The sequence below is a fragment of the Gobius niger genome (genome assembly GCF_951799975.1).
Source record: "Gobius niger genome assembly, chromosome: 3".
Taxonomy (NCBI): Eukaryota; Metazoa; Chordata; class Actinopteri; order Gobiiformes; family Gobiidae; genus Gobius; species Gobius niger.
Genome location: NC_136854.1, coordinates 25301965 through 25317563, shown reverse-complemented (window position 1 = coordinate 25317563; position 15599 = coordinate 25301965). Strand labels below are relative to the sequence as shown.

Sequence of the window (15599 nt, the reverse complement as noted above, 5' to 3'; positions counted from 1 at the left end):
ACCCGAATGATCCTGGGCACTCTGTTGTCGGGGGCTTCGTGCCCCTGGTGGGGTCTCCCATGGCAAACAGGTCCAAGGTGACGGGTCAGACAAAGAGCGGTTCGGAAGCCCCTTATAAGAGACCAACGGGCCCGGTTAATCGTGAGGCCGTCCTTCTGTGGACCCACCACCTGCAGGAGGAGCCATAAGGGGCTGGTGCAATGTGATTTGGGCAGCTCCAACAGCTGCCCCCACGACCCGGAAACGGAAAAGTGGAAGAAGATGGATGGATGGATGGATGGATGGATGGATGGATTGATGGATGGATGGATGGATGGATGGATGGATGGATGGATGGATGGATGGATGGATTGATGTCTTGTCAGGGCTCACTGGGGGAAAGATAGAAAATGACTATAGTCTATAAGTGCTTTTTTTTTTTTTTTTACAGTTTTTTTGCTCATTTCTTGAAATGGAAATTACATTTTTAAAACTCTAAGATCATTTGGCGAAACAGTCTTACAGTTCAGCACTATTGCTCACCTGCAAAAGCTCATATCTCTCCCAAAACAGTTCACTCATGCTTCAAAGCTAAATTTCCTTTTCATTTAAACAGTCAATGCCCCCAAAATGGCAAAGATCCTTCTCAATTGCTTTGGCTCATTTCTTAAACAGACGGGACGTTCTCAACACTCTTGGTGCTTTTGCCAAAATAACGTGGATGGTTCAGCACAACACCATGGTTTTGACAATTGAACAGACTATTGTGCATGTGATGATTTATACAATGAAATGACGCTGACACGTTTTGGAGCGAACAACCATTAGACTGAGAATCAACAATCACTTTAGATCAACAAGATCTATTCACTTGGAATTTTTTTCTAATTGTCGGCTACATGTGTTTAATCATCTGCAACAATGTACTGAGACATTGAGACATGGACTTAGACATTTGCAATTTGATGAAATCAATGAGAAATTCAATTCTGTTGTGAACAATTGCCAAGTGGTTTGGAGATTTGTCCATGTTGTTTTGAGAATGTAATTTCTGTTTCAAGAAATGAGCCAAACTAAGGGAGAAAAACTGTAATAAAAAAAGTTGGCTAATTCTGACATCCCAAAGTTCATGGTGTGTCATAGTGTGTTTGCTACACAAAAAGAAGAAATGTTTTTTTTTTTTTAGACAGCTCTGACCGCACTTCCCTTTCATTCTGTCTTAACACAACGCTGGAACTGTGGAAACTTCCTCTTTTTTACGTCTTAAAGACGTCTTAACAAAGTCCCATATTTCTTCAAAGCTCCAATGACGCAATGTTTTTTTTAAAGCTAGTGTTGAATTATGCTTTTATATTTATTTATTATTTTGAGCTATATTATAATAGTAAATATAGTATGAGGAAAATGTACTCTTGATTCACACACTCTTTTTTCATCATAGTCAGTATACACTCTCATTTTGGCCAATGGTTCCAAAGTGATAAAATATGAGGATCTTTGCCAAAGCAATCAAGGTGAAGTTACATTGTAATGTAAAGGTGTAATGTGTAATAACCCATCCTTCAATTCCATTTGGCCAAGCTGTCAGCACCAGTAGGCAAAAAGAAAGAAAGAAAGAAAGAAAGAAAGAAAGAAAGAAAGAAAGAAAGAAAGAAAGAAAGAAAGAAAGAAAGAAAGAAAGAAAGAAAGAAAGAAAGAAAGAAAGAAAGAAAAAGATAAAGAAAGAAAGCCTTCAGGCATGTTTTTGTGGGAAACCAGTGGAAAAGCACCCACACCATTCAAACGGCACACAGGAAGACCCTCATGGTCCAGGAATCAAACTCAGGACCTTCTTGCTGTGAGGTGAGAGCACTAACCCCTAAGCCACCATGCTACCAATTAAGGATTCAAAACAAAATATTCCTATCTTATGAATTCTAGGTTCTATTCTAGGTTTTGAAAGGTGAAAAGTCCTCAAAATGGGCAAGAGTCAAGTGCCTGAAATCCTTCTATAGTTTTTTGCAGCGTCGCTTCAGCTCAGCTTTTCTGACAAACTCACTACGTGGTTTTTCTATGATGTGATTTTTCGCAGTTTGGCTTTTATTTAAGGTGGTTTCCCCTCTTCAGGTCGGTGGGGAGTCCTTACCTCAAGTGGAGGAGTTCAAGTATCTCGGGGTCTTGTTCACGAGTGAGGGACGGATGGAGCGTGAGATCGACAGACGGATCGGTGCGGCGTCAGCAGTGATGCGGTCGCTGTATCGGTCTGTCGTGGTGAAGAGGGAGCTGAGTCGGGGGCAAAGCTCTCGATTTACCGATCGATCTATGTTCCCACCCTCACCTATGGTCATGAGATTTGGGTCATGACCGAAAGGACAAGATCGCGAATACAAGCAGCCGAAATGAGTTTCCTTCGCAGGGTGGCTGGGCGCACCCTCCGAGATCGGGTGAGGAGCTCAGATACCCGGGAAGAGCTCGGAGTAGAGTCGCTGCTCCTTCACGTCGAAAGGAGCCAGCTGGGGTGGCTCGGGCATCTGTTTCGGATGCCTCCTGGTCGCCTCCCGCGGGAGGTGTTCCAGGCATGTCCTAGTGGGACAAGGCCTCGTGGAAGGCCCAGGACACGGTGGTGGGACTATGTCTCCGAGCTGGCCTGGTGTCGCCTCGGGGTCCCCCCAGAACAGCTGGAGGAGGTGTGCGTGGATCGGGAAGTTTGGGCCTCTCTGCTGAGACTGCTGCCCCCGCGACCCGGCCCCGGATAAAGCGGAAGAAAATGGATGGATGGATGGGCTTTTATTGCAAAGCATTCAGCCACATTCATCCCTAATGGGGGCATAGGACGGAGTACATGTTGGAGAGACAGTTGGCAAATTTGAAGCGTTAGGGAAAATGCCTTGTGTATGTGCTGCATCTCTAACTTTCATTGTGCTTCAAGGGAAATTATTCCTGATTGAATTTGATCCATCCTTTACCGGTATTGCCTCTGGAACAACCACAGACGCAATGCATGGGGATCCATCTCTTGAGCCAGGGTCTTGGTATGGTGCCATGCCTCACATAATTCAGTGGAGGGGCGGGGTCAAGTAGACTTTAAAGGTTCTTTTTCTGTCTTGCCTCCCTTACCATGTTTTCATTTCTGTGGCTACACAACGAAAGGGGGAACTGCACAATATATCTACAATAGAAGTGTAGAGGAACAACGGCAGCCACAATGGAGATGCCTTGTTATGTTAATTATCCACGGAGACCAAAGCCCGTCCACGAGTCACCTCAAACAGGTATGACAAGAGACTTTGCAATAGTTTGGGGGATGCAAAAACAATCAGTCATTTTTCAACTGGTCACTTGTAGATAAATCTATTCATTCCGACTAATAGATTATTTAATTTATAAATTCATTGCGTATCTTCCTGAGACAGTTCCTCCCTCTTCTATTTAAGTTACAGAAAGAAAATGGTGTCAAATTCTTCTTTTGAGCTTTGGGATTCTGTGTCTCGTCCAAGCCACCCTCAACATCACTCTTCGATTGACTGGTGAGTTGGCCAAACCGCTTTACTGCAGTTGGGCTGAAATAATGTCCTTTTAATTTCAATTTGACTTTTTTGTTCCCACTTTAGCTAAGTCTGAGTGCAGCACCACTGTACATGAGAGTCCGACCTCCCCTCCCTTTGAACAGGAGACACAACGATGCAGCAGACAACAACAGAGAGTCAAAGCTTTGGAAGCAGAAAGAAATCGTCTGGAAAACAACAACAGGGAGCTCAATAGCCAGATTAATGAGATCAATAACAGAAACACTCAGCTCACAAACCAAAACCAAGAATTGAAAAAACAGAGAAATGGGGCCAATGACCAAATCAAAGAGCTCAATAACCAAATCAGGGGGCTCAACACCCAGATTAATGAACTTAATAACCAAAAGAATGAGCTCAGAAACAAAAACAGTGGGCTCACTAACCAAATAAATGGTCTTAATAACCAATTACGTGAGCTCAATGACCAAATCCATATGGTCACAGCGCCGCGGGAGACGGTCACCGGTGAGAAACAAATAAGGACATAAGAAAGTATTTAAATGGGCCTATTTATAGTATTTTTTAGTGTTTGTTGCACCTGTGGCCCCTTCCCAGTCATATGTAATGATATTTTTACCATTTAACTTTAACTCAAATAATATCTCTAAAGCCTAATACAAGGCATCAGGGACCTTCAGGGTGCCTCTTCCTTCCCCCTCTCGGGTGGCCCACTCCATAAGTCCCTTCAAGGAGGCTTATAGAAAGTGCTGTCCTTGAAATGTTTGGTTTAACTCAGCACGTGAGTGAGACAACTCACAACAAAGGCCACACTCTAGATCTAGTTATTACAAAAGGTGTTAATATATCAAATGTGAATGTTGTTGATGTTGCTTTATCTGGTCATTTTTGTGTATTCTTTGACCTGTGTGTTACACCCAAACCAGTAGTTGGGCCTAAAGTTATTCAAAGAAGACACATAAAAGGACACAGTTTATGGAAATGATCAGATTTGAAAATGCCCCATGTTCCAATGTTGATGATCTGTTGGACTCTTACACATCAAGGGTCTTAAATGTTTTGGATACTATTGCTCCTGTCAAGGTTAAAATGGTTAACAATAGGCAAAAGGCACCTTGGAGAAGTGAAGATTCGGTCAGGGCACACAAAAGGGAGTGCAGAAAAGCTGTCAGTTTCATGCAGCTAAAATCTGGAACAGTCTTCATGAGGATGTGAGACGGGCCCCAACTCTGGCAATGTTCAAGTCCAGGCTGAAAACAGTTCTTTTTGCCCATGCACATGACTGAAAGTATTTTCTCTGCACTCTCGCCTTTTACTGTAATTGATTAATTTTATGTAGATGTTTTTATTGATTTTATTTGTGTCCTTGTAATTTTATGCAACTGTGAAGCACTTTGAATTGCCTTGTGTATGAATTGTGCTCTACAAATAAACTTGCCTTGCCTTATATATATATATATATATATATATATATATATATGTTTTTTTTCTTTCTTTTTAAGGGACATGATTTTTATTTTTTATATTTGTTAATAAATGATAGAAACTACGATAACACTTAATAAAAACTACACCTTATTTAGCCTTAATAAATGATGAGTTAACACTCAATTCATCATGAATAATTCATTAGGTCTGTGTGACTAACACTTAACAACTAGCCTACTTAACAATGAATAAGTCAAGTATGTGTAGAACTATTCTTTTTGAGTTAGGCATTAACTGTAGTACTTTAGTAGTTATTGTGTTTTCGTAACACTTAACTATTGAATTATTCATGATGAATGAAGTGTTAATGCATCATTTATTTATTATTATTTAATAGTTTGCTTTAATTAGTTTAGTTTAATCTTTAAAGGGACAATGAGACATTAAGCTCATAGAGGCAGAGATGGATCTAATGGCTGTTTATAAATGTATCGCCACCAACTTCATTGTTCAGTTCAGGTGTTTAGAAGCAGACTTCCTTTTTTCAGCTGAACTACCCTTTTTACTGTCATTGAAAACACATTTCTAAAAGACTAACACAGCTCAGCTAGAACAGGATGTCAGTACAGGTGTGCATGGAGCCTGAGGCCTTCAAAAACAACGATAAAATGGAAAGTGTAGTGGACATTTATGTGAGTTCAGAAAGTCTCCAAGTGCATGAAACTCCCTGGGTGGAGGGCATTTCCACCATCACACCTGGATCTGTGGACAAGCGACAATCAGGTAGGCACCCATTCATGAAACAGTTTACTTACATTAGGAACTAACGGAGCTTATCTTAAGGGCAGGATGTTGTTCACCAAAATCACAAGAGAAGACACTGTCTCCGACTCGACTCAGTGTGTTTGGGATTGCTGTGTAGTTTTCTTCTGATTGGAATAATCTGTCTGGCAATCAAATGTAAGTTCACATTGAAATTAGACTGAGATTAAAGCTTGTCACAAAAATATTTCTTTAACAGTTCACGAGGACAAAAGTCAGTGGGAATCTGAGAGAGCGTTAATGCTGGCAGAACATGCTATTTTATTAGGCAACCTGTCATTATCGGTGTCCAATGGAAGTCTGCTGGGCAACGGCCTTGCACCATGTGGTGAGTGACCCAAATGACTCGTCATAGCTTATGGCCTATATTGAAATTTGGTATTTTATTATTTACAGTTGGTGAAAAGAGCCCTCTACAAATCTGGACATAGCAGAACTAAACTAAATTGAATAGTCTGCCTTTATTTTCTGTATAGTTTGTTTATTTGATGTAGTTTATTAAAATAAACAATGGTAAACTCTCAAATCCATTCATCTTTCAGTCAGTCTTTTCAACAGCACCTTGTAATTTACTGTTTTACAAGGTAAGCCTTGAAATTACTTGAAATTGTCTTGAAATTGTGCCAAAGTATGTAGCAGACTAGCAGCCCCTTTTAACATTTAAAAGTAAAACTTTACTATAAAAAGAACTATGGATAGATTATCCCCTAATTATAGTTTGTCTAGTTGTGTTTAATTTTGACAAGTATAAAACCTAGAGTTACAGTAAGAGATATCTGTAAGTTTTCACCTGTCAAAAATACAGTTACGTAACTGCATGTTACTATGTAACACACTTTTGTATATAATGTACAAAAGTGAGTTTTGTCCATGTCTCTCAGATATTATGTAAGATGTAAGAGACATGGACCTGTGGTCATCTGTTGCCTTAAAGGCACACCGCATAGAATTTTATTTATAAATAAAATTGAAATACTAGCATTTTTTTATGATAGATCATTTCATCATTGGAAAAATACCTCATAAATGTACAAACAAACATGTGTGTTTGTTGTGAGTGACTCAGCTCTCCTAAGACATGACTGTAACTTTACCAGGAGTGGGCACGTCTCCAGCTCGTCTCCATGAAGATGTGACTAAAATCAGTACAATTTGAGATTAAAATAGGTTAGGTCCTCATCCAAATCCATTATTTGATTATTCCCTGCAGTAATAGTATTTTTCTGTGTCGAGCTGGTCAAAAGGAGCATGTTTTGCACTAATGGCAACAGTATGGCCCAAAATGTTACGCAGTGTCCCTTTAAACAGCTGCAACATCTAGGCTAGCCTACATAAAACCCTTTTCAAGATATCTTAAATAAAGTTGAGTTTTGGCAATCTCTGATTACAATTATGTCTAATCGAAATTTTGTTGTACATATTTAGAACTAGATTTATTACTAGTAGGCTAATGCAGGAGGTATTCAGGTTACATCACTTCTCTAGTAGGTAGTAGTAGTAGTAGTAGGAGCTGCTGTAGGCTGCACCAGGTCACATCACATCATCACATCCCTGATCAAATGTAAAAAGTGCTCCTGGTAATTTCAGGTCGGGCACACACGCGCTCTGGTCTGCCCAGACTCCCCACGGCCCAGTTGTGGGCCGCAGCCGAGTTGGGGACTCCTGGTCTGTGGTACTACGTCACATCCGTCTTTTCAGATGGACTTGTCTACCGGCATTTTATATTTGTAACTTGTGAGAGCGTTTGCACACATTGTTTGTCCTGTCCGCTCGGTTTATTTCACCAGCGCCACTGTGATCTGCAGCGCCAGCATGCCCGGATTTTCAGACAGAGAGCGCGGCAGAGACCGAGGGTAAGAGGCCTCCTGTTCGTGCGAACCCCGCTGTCATTGGCAAACCATTGATATTGACGATGTTGCTTTATACCTGTTGGACCTTTCCCCTGAAATAGATGAATAAGATTTATTTGCAAATATGTCCGACTTTAACGTGCTCTATTCCGTTTGCGCTTTCCTCTTAAATGAAAGCAAAATGGCAGCTCGCTGAGTTCGGCATCCTTTACTGATAATGACGCATCACCGATTTGTGTCATTATGAAGACTTCAATATTTATCCTACCACTGGGATGTATTTGCAAATGTAATCTGTCTATATATTTTCATAAGGGCTCATTTCCCCTCTAACAGTATTAGTACTATGACACCAACACCTGTGTACTTGAGAAATGCATTGAAGAAAACAAAATGTTTGCTCTGTTTTGGTTGTGAGAATGTGTTATCGTTACACATATTAGGTTTGGTGGAGGTCCTCCTCGTTTTAGTGGCGGTGCAGGTGGGAACAGGGGGGGACCCGCTATGGGAAAATTTGGCAACCCTGGGGAGAGACTGCGAAAGAAGCACTGGAACCTGGATGAGCTGCCCAAGTTTCAGAAGAACTTCTACCAAGAGCATCCAGATGTCACTCATCGACCATTGGTAAGAACTGTAGTTTCCTTTTATCAAAGCTTTATGTGACCATTCTGAGGTTGTGTCTGCTTACAGCAAGACGTTGAGCAATACAGAAGAAGCAAAGAAGTCACGGTCAAAGGCAGAGAGTGCCCTAAACCGATTATGAAATTCAATGAAGCTGCTTATCCAAGTGAGTCAAAAATATTTAATAGAATATGCAGAGAAAATTGCATATTTATAAGCAGCCTAGATTGCTTGTATGCAATGTTGGAGGAATACTTTGAAATTGTATTAAGTTACTGAATACTGAATGCTTGCTTTAAAATGTATTTTGTAACGTATTTCGTTACTTTGTCTAATCAGAGTACTGTATTCTGAATACTTTGCATGCCTGTAGAATATTTTCACATTGATTGTCATTATATTTATGTATAAATATCAATCAATCAATCAATCAATCAAACTTTCTTTATAAAGCGCTTTTCATACCAATAGGTATCACAAAGTGCTTTACAGATTACAACCTCCCATATATATATTTTATATATTAGGATTAAATAAATAGATTAGTCAGTTAAAAGCTAAGCTAAAAAGGTGGGTCTTGAGCCTGCTCTTAAAAACATGAACGTTCTCTGCAGCCCTGAGCTCCTCCTGAGATACTCTTTTTGGGAAGACCGGAAAGCAGGGCATTACAGTGGTTGATACGACTGGTGATAAAAGCATGCATTAGCGTCTCCATGTTGGCCCGAGAGAGAATGGGGCGGACTCTAGCTATGTTCTTCAGATGGTAAAAAACTATCTTTGTGATATTCCTAATGTGTGGAATAAACGCCAGCTCAGAGTCAAAAATCACACCCAGGTTCTTCACCTGTGAGGAAGGATTAATAGACAGTGACTGTAGTTTGGGTAAAAGTTTCTCTCTCTGGGCCTCAGGGCCGATGATTAACATTTCAGTTTTGTCCTGGTTAAGCTGGAGAAAGTTTTCTGCCATCCAGGATTTGATCTAAAATGCAGTTAAAAGTGCATCTATTGGCCTGGTGTCATCTGGAGACATGGAGATGTATAACTGTGTATCATCAGCAAATGTGAAAGTTGACTCCATGTCTCCTGATGACATCACCAAGAGGGAGCATATACAGATTAAAAAGCACTGGGCCTAAAATTGAACCCTGGGGCACACCACATGTAATTGCATGGACCTTAGAGGAGCAGGTATCCACACTTACCATGAACGTCCTGTCTGTGAGGTAAGATGTAAACCATTTCTGTACAGCACCAGAGAGGCCAATGTATTTTAAACGAGTTAAAAGAATAATGTGGTCGACTGTATCAAAGGCAGCGCTCAGATCCAGTAGAACCAACACTGTGACCTTCTGTGAGTCATAATCTGATCTAAAGTCATTTAAAATCTTTAAGAGGGTGTGGTTAACCCTAAAGCCATCTTTTTCTAAGATTTTGCTTAAAAATGGTAAGTTAGATACTGGTCTGAAATTGTTAAAATCTTTACAGTCCAAATTGCTCTTCTTCAACAGGGGCCTCACCACCGCCCCTTTAAACGCAGCAGGGAAGACCCCCGTCTGAAGAGAGCAATTCATCATGTTTAGAAGCTCGTCTCTAAAAGATCCATAAAATGTTTTAAAAAACAGGGTTGGGACCGGGTCTAAAAGACATGTGGTGGGCCTCACCTAGGAGAAAACTTTATCAAGCATCTCAACATTAACCATTTCCTCTGGAACAAATAGACAATCAGATATATTTAGAACCGTGTTACTTTGGGTAGATAAAATATTACATCTGATAGTGTCTATCTTTCCTCTGAAGTGGTCTGCAAACGCCTCACAGAGAGCACCTGTGGGGTTAAGCACAGTTGTTGAGCACAGAATATTTGATCATTTATCGTTATTTTGCTTTTCCTCCATCTCCTCTCGGCCTTCCTGCAATATCTGAGGTTTAGGGTTAATCTTTTTAAGTTTGAATGGTGCAACTGTATCGAGGGCAATGAGTAGTTTACTGTTAAAATTGTCAACAATAAAATCACAGTTAGCAGGTGAAGTCACTGGAGGAATTTGTTTGTAAAGCATCAATAAATTTTGCAGCCACTTCAGGGGTGAAGTTACGTTTCCTCACAGTTTTTGCTGAGGACTTTCGCTGTATCAAACCGGTGACATTAAAAAACACACAGTAATGTTCAGAGACAGCCAAGTCTTTCTTTGAATAGTTTCAAGTCTCTTGTGATGTCAGTCCAGTCCAGATCATCGGCGTGTGAATGTTTTAACTAATGTTGTGTATGTTTTTAAATGTATGGAAACCAAGTGTTGCTGCCCATCTTGGCCAGGTCTCTCTTGTAAAAGAGATCTAAGATCTCAATGGGACTAACCTGGTTAAATAAAGGCTAAATTTTATTTTTATTTTTTTAAAGTCGACGACAGAGGACACAGTAGTGGACAGGCCATACGTGATGACCAGGTCCAGACTGTGTCCTTTCTCGTGAGTTGCGTGACGTGTTGTGTGAAGTCCATAAAATTAAGAACATTCAGAAACTCGGTTGAAATGGGGTCTGAGAGGTTGTCTAGAGGTTGTCTGTGGCGTAGAATTACAAAAATGAAGACTACGATTGTTGGAACACATGTTATAAACTCACTTACCATAATTAGGAACTCAAAAACTCTCTTGGCAGATGGAGCAGTAGATACAGCATCATGTGACACATGTGCAGTGTTTGTATGAACTGTGGCATATGGCGTTTATTTTAGGAGGAAAACAGGTCAACATTGAAAGTTCTTTCTTGATAATGTTGTGCAATACAGAGCTACAGTATCTGTATTATAAATACTTTATCAGAATACAGTTCCTCAAAACGAGTATTCTAATTATATGTATTTAGTTTATCCCCAACACTGCTTGAATGTCAGCATTAATGTCACTGTCAGCATTTAAGATAAGAGCAAAAAATAAATTATGTGTATTTATAAATTCACAGGCTATGTCATGGACATTATTGTCAAACAAAACTGGATCGAACCAACTCCAATTCAGTCCCAAGGGTGGCCCGTTGCTCTCAGTGGCAAGGACATGGTTGGGATTGCTCAAACAGGATCAGGAAAAACCCTTGCAGTGAGTATTTTTTTAATCTCAAAATGTATTTTTTGTTTTTATGTGACAAATATTCTTTTTCATATCTGAGAATGTTGAGGGCAGCACAACATAGTCAGATTTATTGATTGATGATATGAAGGCATAACCGTCACTGTTAAAACGCAGACCTTTGAAAGTCCTGCGCTCCATTTTAAGTTTAATTATGGTGTTTGTCCTTCCCCCAGTATCTTCTTCCAGCAATTGTGCACATCCAACATCAACCATTTCTGGAGCATGGTGATGGGCCAATAGTAAGTTAACTATTATTACTTTATTATTAAGTATCAACACAAGTATGATGTTCACTCATCTATTTTATTTGATTTAAATGAAAAATCAATTGGATGAGGTTTGCTATGTGTAGCTATATCCACATTATTTTATAGACCTCGTAAATGTGTTTAAACCAGTTTATTGTGCTCTCTTCCTTAGTGCTTAGTGCTGGCTCCAACTCGTGAGCTCGCTCAGCAGGTGCAGCAGGTGGCTGCAGAATATGGTCAACCATCCCGTCTCAAGAGTACATGTATTTATGGAGGAGCACCAAAAGGTCCCCAAATTAGAGACCTTGAAAGAGGTGTGTCTTTAAGGATGAAGAGCAGAGAAAAAAATACTGAGTAACCAGTACTAATAATATTTTTCATTTCTTATTAGGTGTTGAGATTTGTATTGCTACACCAGGTCGGCTTATCGACTTTTTGGAGTGTGGCAAAACTAATCTTCGCCGTTGTACCTATTTGGTGCTTGATGAAGCTGACCGTATGCTGGACATGGGATTTGAGCCTCAAATTCGCAAGATAGTCGAGCAGATCAGAGTCAGTACATGATGCTACTTCAATCTCAGTGGCATAAAGCTTAGTGTAAACAATGTTACATTTTAAAAATTCTCTGTATTTTCTTTTGTAGCCAGACCGACAGACATTGATGTGGAGTGCCACATGGCCAAAAGAGGTTCGACAGCTTGCTGAGGATTTCCTAAAAGACTATGTTCAGATCAATATAGGGGCCTTGCAGCTCAGTGCAAATCACAACATACTCCAAATAGTAGACGTCTGCATTGACTTGGAGAAGGAAGATAAGTGGGTTAAAGTTTTCTTGAATCAGAGGGACAAAAATATATATTTACAACTTTGTTTTTTGTCAGACTGATTCGTTTACTTGAGGAGATCATGAGTGAAAAGGAGAATAAGACCATTATTTTTGTGGAAACCAAACGACGATGTGATGAACTCACCAGGAGGATGAGGAGAGATGGGTGAGAATACTTTAGGACTCCTGTTCCTTTTGTTTGTAGTGCAATACTTAATTCACTGTCTGGTCTGTATTTATCAAAGTTGGCCTGCAATGGGGATTCATGGAGACAAAAGTCAGCAAGAAAGGGACTGGGTCCTAAATGGTAATGCTTATCAGTTTTTATGCCTTTTCCATCTGACTGGCTATCCTTTTACCGGTTTTAATTTTAAAGAGTCACCTGCCTGCGCCTCTGACTGGTCATACTTTTAAACTTGAAGCTCCCATTGCTCTTTCTTAAAGGAGACGACCATTTGGATATTACTGCACACGATGCACACCCCACACCCCTACAATGCCATGTCTTTCAAGTAAATACAGTCATTTTGCCTTTTCAGAGTTTCGATTTGGGAAAGCTCCAATCCTCATTGCTACAGATGTGGCGTCCCGAGGCTTAGGTCAGTAAACATACCAGTAGTAAGTTTTTTATCAGATCACTCTTATATTTAAAGAAAGTGTTTTGCTTTCTTTAACTTATCTGTGCATTTTCTGAGTTTTTCTCACCTTAAGGTGGAGTCTTTGTGGCAGGCGCTAGGCATGACAGTCCCAGGCCTCGAGAGGGAAAAGGATGACATATTGGAAGTGCTCAACTGGCTTGCCACCCAGTGGGCCTAGAGAAGTGAAAGCTCTTGTGTGCCATTGGTCTTCAAAAGGCTGTGTGGCTAAGCCTTTGTCTCTGATATGTTGATGAAATATACGCACATCTGTTCTCCGTCCATGGATTTCACCCTACAAATGCCATCCAGCTGTTTCCAACTCAAACCTAAAAGACAGATATGCTTGATGCCATTACTTTTGCCTTGCATGCTGTTGTATTAGAGAGTGCGACTCTGCGAGAAACAGTTTGAGTTTTGGAACAAGTATTTACCTATTGGAGCCCGGTTAAGCTTTTAGTTTTTCTTTTTAAAATATCAGAGTGCTGGATTTATAAAATGGAGAGAGCAGTCTGAAAATTACAGACCTGGCACATGTGTGTTTGGGGATGGTGGGAGCAGCTAGACAGAGGAGAAAGAGTAAAACGACTAAAACCAAAGTTGGTCCCTCGCCTGTGTTTTGCAGTCATGTCGAGACCTGCCAGTGAGAGACATTTTCTCAAGTGAATACCGGCTTCTTGGAAAATCTTGCCTTGATGAGATTGATTGGGGCAGGATTGGTGTTTTTGTTCACTCCGAACTTGCTTGGGCATTAAATGGCTCCTGTCAAAATAGTTCTTGGTCTATTTGGTCTTGGCAAGACATGCAGTGTGGCCTTTATAGTAAAGCTTTCTTTGGAGGTGTACTGGGAAAATCGGACCTGGAAAAAAAAAGGTACGACACAAATATCCCATATTGGCACATGTGGAGACCCCAGTGCAAAATGAGGCCCAACTGCACAGAAGCTCCTGGATGTCACTTGACAATTTGTGGGGGATTTCGCTGCATTGGGAAAGGACTAGTGAATGCATACTCCGTAATGGTAAGACCTGAATCTATATTTTCTCCCTTTGTAAGTAAAGAGGGAGTGGATGTCTTTTTATTTTCTCATATGATAAGCAATTGGAGTGTGCATCGTTTCTCTCTTCCCACAGTAGTATTCCCATGGAGTAAATATGCTATCATGTTTTTAACTTGTTTCTTCTACAGGTTGAGGGTCATTGCCTGCTCTAGTACTGACAGTTGCTAACTTTTTTCCTTTGATCTGGCTGTTGTGGTGTGCCAAATCCTGTGTGGCGGCCTTGTTATGTTTTGCCACACTGCAACACTTTCACAGATGTGGAGGATGTGAAATTTGTCATCAATTATGACTACCCTAACTCCTCTGAGGATTATATCCATCGCATTGGACGCACAGCCCGCAGTCAAAAAACGGGCACTGCTTACACCTTCTTCACCCCCAACAACATGAAACAAGCCTGTGACCTCATCTCTGTGCTCCGTGAAGCCAACCAGGCCATTAACCCCAAACTCATTCAGATGGCAGAAGAAAGAGGAGGTACATGCCAGCATTAGAAACTACTGACTGTTGAATGTGTTTTGAGCGTTAGAAGTGACTTGCTACTTTGTGCTCTGCAGGTCGAGGGAGAGGGGGTAGAGGTGGCTACAAGGATGACCGCCGGGATAGGTATTCTGGGGGCGGGAGAAATAACTATGGTGGGAGTACTTACAGAGATGGTGATAGGGGGTTTGGTAATGGGCCAAAGAGTGCCTTTGGTGGTAGCAAGGCTCAAAACGGTGGAAACTTTGGGGGAAATGGTGGTAACTCTGGTAGTTATGGCAACAACAATTACAGTAATAGTAATGGACACAGTAATTTTGGTCCACTACCAAACCAGCCTGGTCCATTTGTTAACCAAAACTTCCAGGGGCCTCCGCAGTTCGGATCCATGCAGAGGCCTGTTCAGAACGGCATGAACAACCCACCATTCCCTTTCCCCGCTCAGACACCATCTCATGTGCCTCAGCCTCCACCACCAATGGCGCCCTACCCCATGCCACCATCCTTTCCACACTAAGTATACACACACAACACAATATGGAACCAGTATGATTATTATTCTTGTCTTGTAGTATGGTATTATCCTTTGTGTTGTTAAATTGCTTACAACAGGGCTGATTTTATTTTTTCAGTAAAACAATGTTTGAGTCATTGTCTTTTACGCATCTATAATGATGCCCTTTTGTGTTGCATTCCTTGATTATTTATTTCACTAGGCAGTTTGTGCTATGTTCAATTGTGTTGATGCAAGAAGCCCTTTTGAATAAACAATAAATAATGGTATCATGCGCTCTTTGTCTTTTGTCATCTGCTTGTAACAGGAAGCACATTTTCCCTTTTCAAAAATGTTTCCAGGGTGTACAGTACCAAATGCTCAAATCTAATCTTTCAAAAAATGATGTTGAACTCTTTTCCAAAGAAATGTAAGTGTATATTACTATTACAATTTACTGAAAGAAATCTTGTACAAATCATGGCAAGGCATAGCATACATTTACAGGAAAAATTGGCATAAAATTTA

At 40.6% G+C, this 15599-nt stretch overlaps 1 protein-coding gene and 2 long non-coding RNA genes across 4 annotated transcripts; all 3 read left to right on the top strand.

The window, feature by feature from the left end:
* The first annotated feature begins 2763 nt into the window (after positions 1-2763).
* Positions 2764-3903, top strand: LOC306960368. 2 transcript variants are annotated; one of them, XR_013792678.1, is made up of 4 exons: positions 2764-2850; positions 3109-3230; positions 3399-3485; positions 3570-3903. It is a non-coding gene; the product is annotated as an uncharacterized lncRNA (long non-coding RNA). The 2 variants fall into 2 exon arrangements; XR_013792679.1 differs by lacking the exon at positions 2764-2850 and having other exon boundaries at positions 3094-3230.
* Positions 3904-5512: 1609 nt separating this feature from the next.
* Positions 5513-6177, top strand: LOC306961514. The gene is made up of 4 exons (XR_013792775.1): positions 5513-5696; positions 5757-5873; positions 5935-6063; positions 6132-6177. It is a non-coding gene; the product is annotated as an uncharacterized lncRNA (long non-coding RNA).
* A 1178-nt stretch (positions 6178-7355) lies between these two features.
* On the top strand, positions 7356-15331 carry LOC306961130 (putative ATP-dependent RNA helicase DDX5). The gene is made up of 13 exons (XM_079553745.1): positions 7356-7588; positions 8029-8209; positions 8276-8372; positions 11163-11296; positions 11503-11568; positions 11750-11891; positions 11969-12129; positions 12221-12393; positions 12459-12569; positions 12649-12710; positions 12943-13002; positions 14354-14575; positions 14656-15331. The coding sequence occupies exons 1-13, from the start codon at positions 7548-7550 to the stop codon at positions 15093-15095; spliced, it is 1890 nt and encodes a 629-aa protein (XP_079409871.1). The 5' UTR covers positions 7356-7547; the 3' UTR covers positions 15096-15331.
* The last annotated feature ends 268 nt before the right edge of the window (positions 15332-15599 follow it).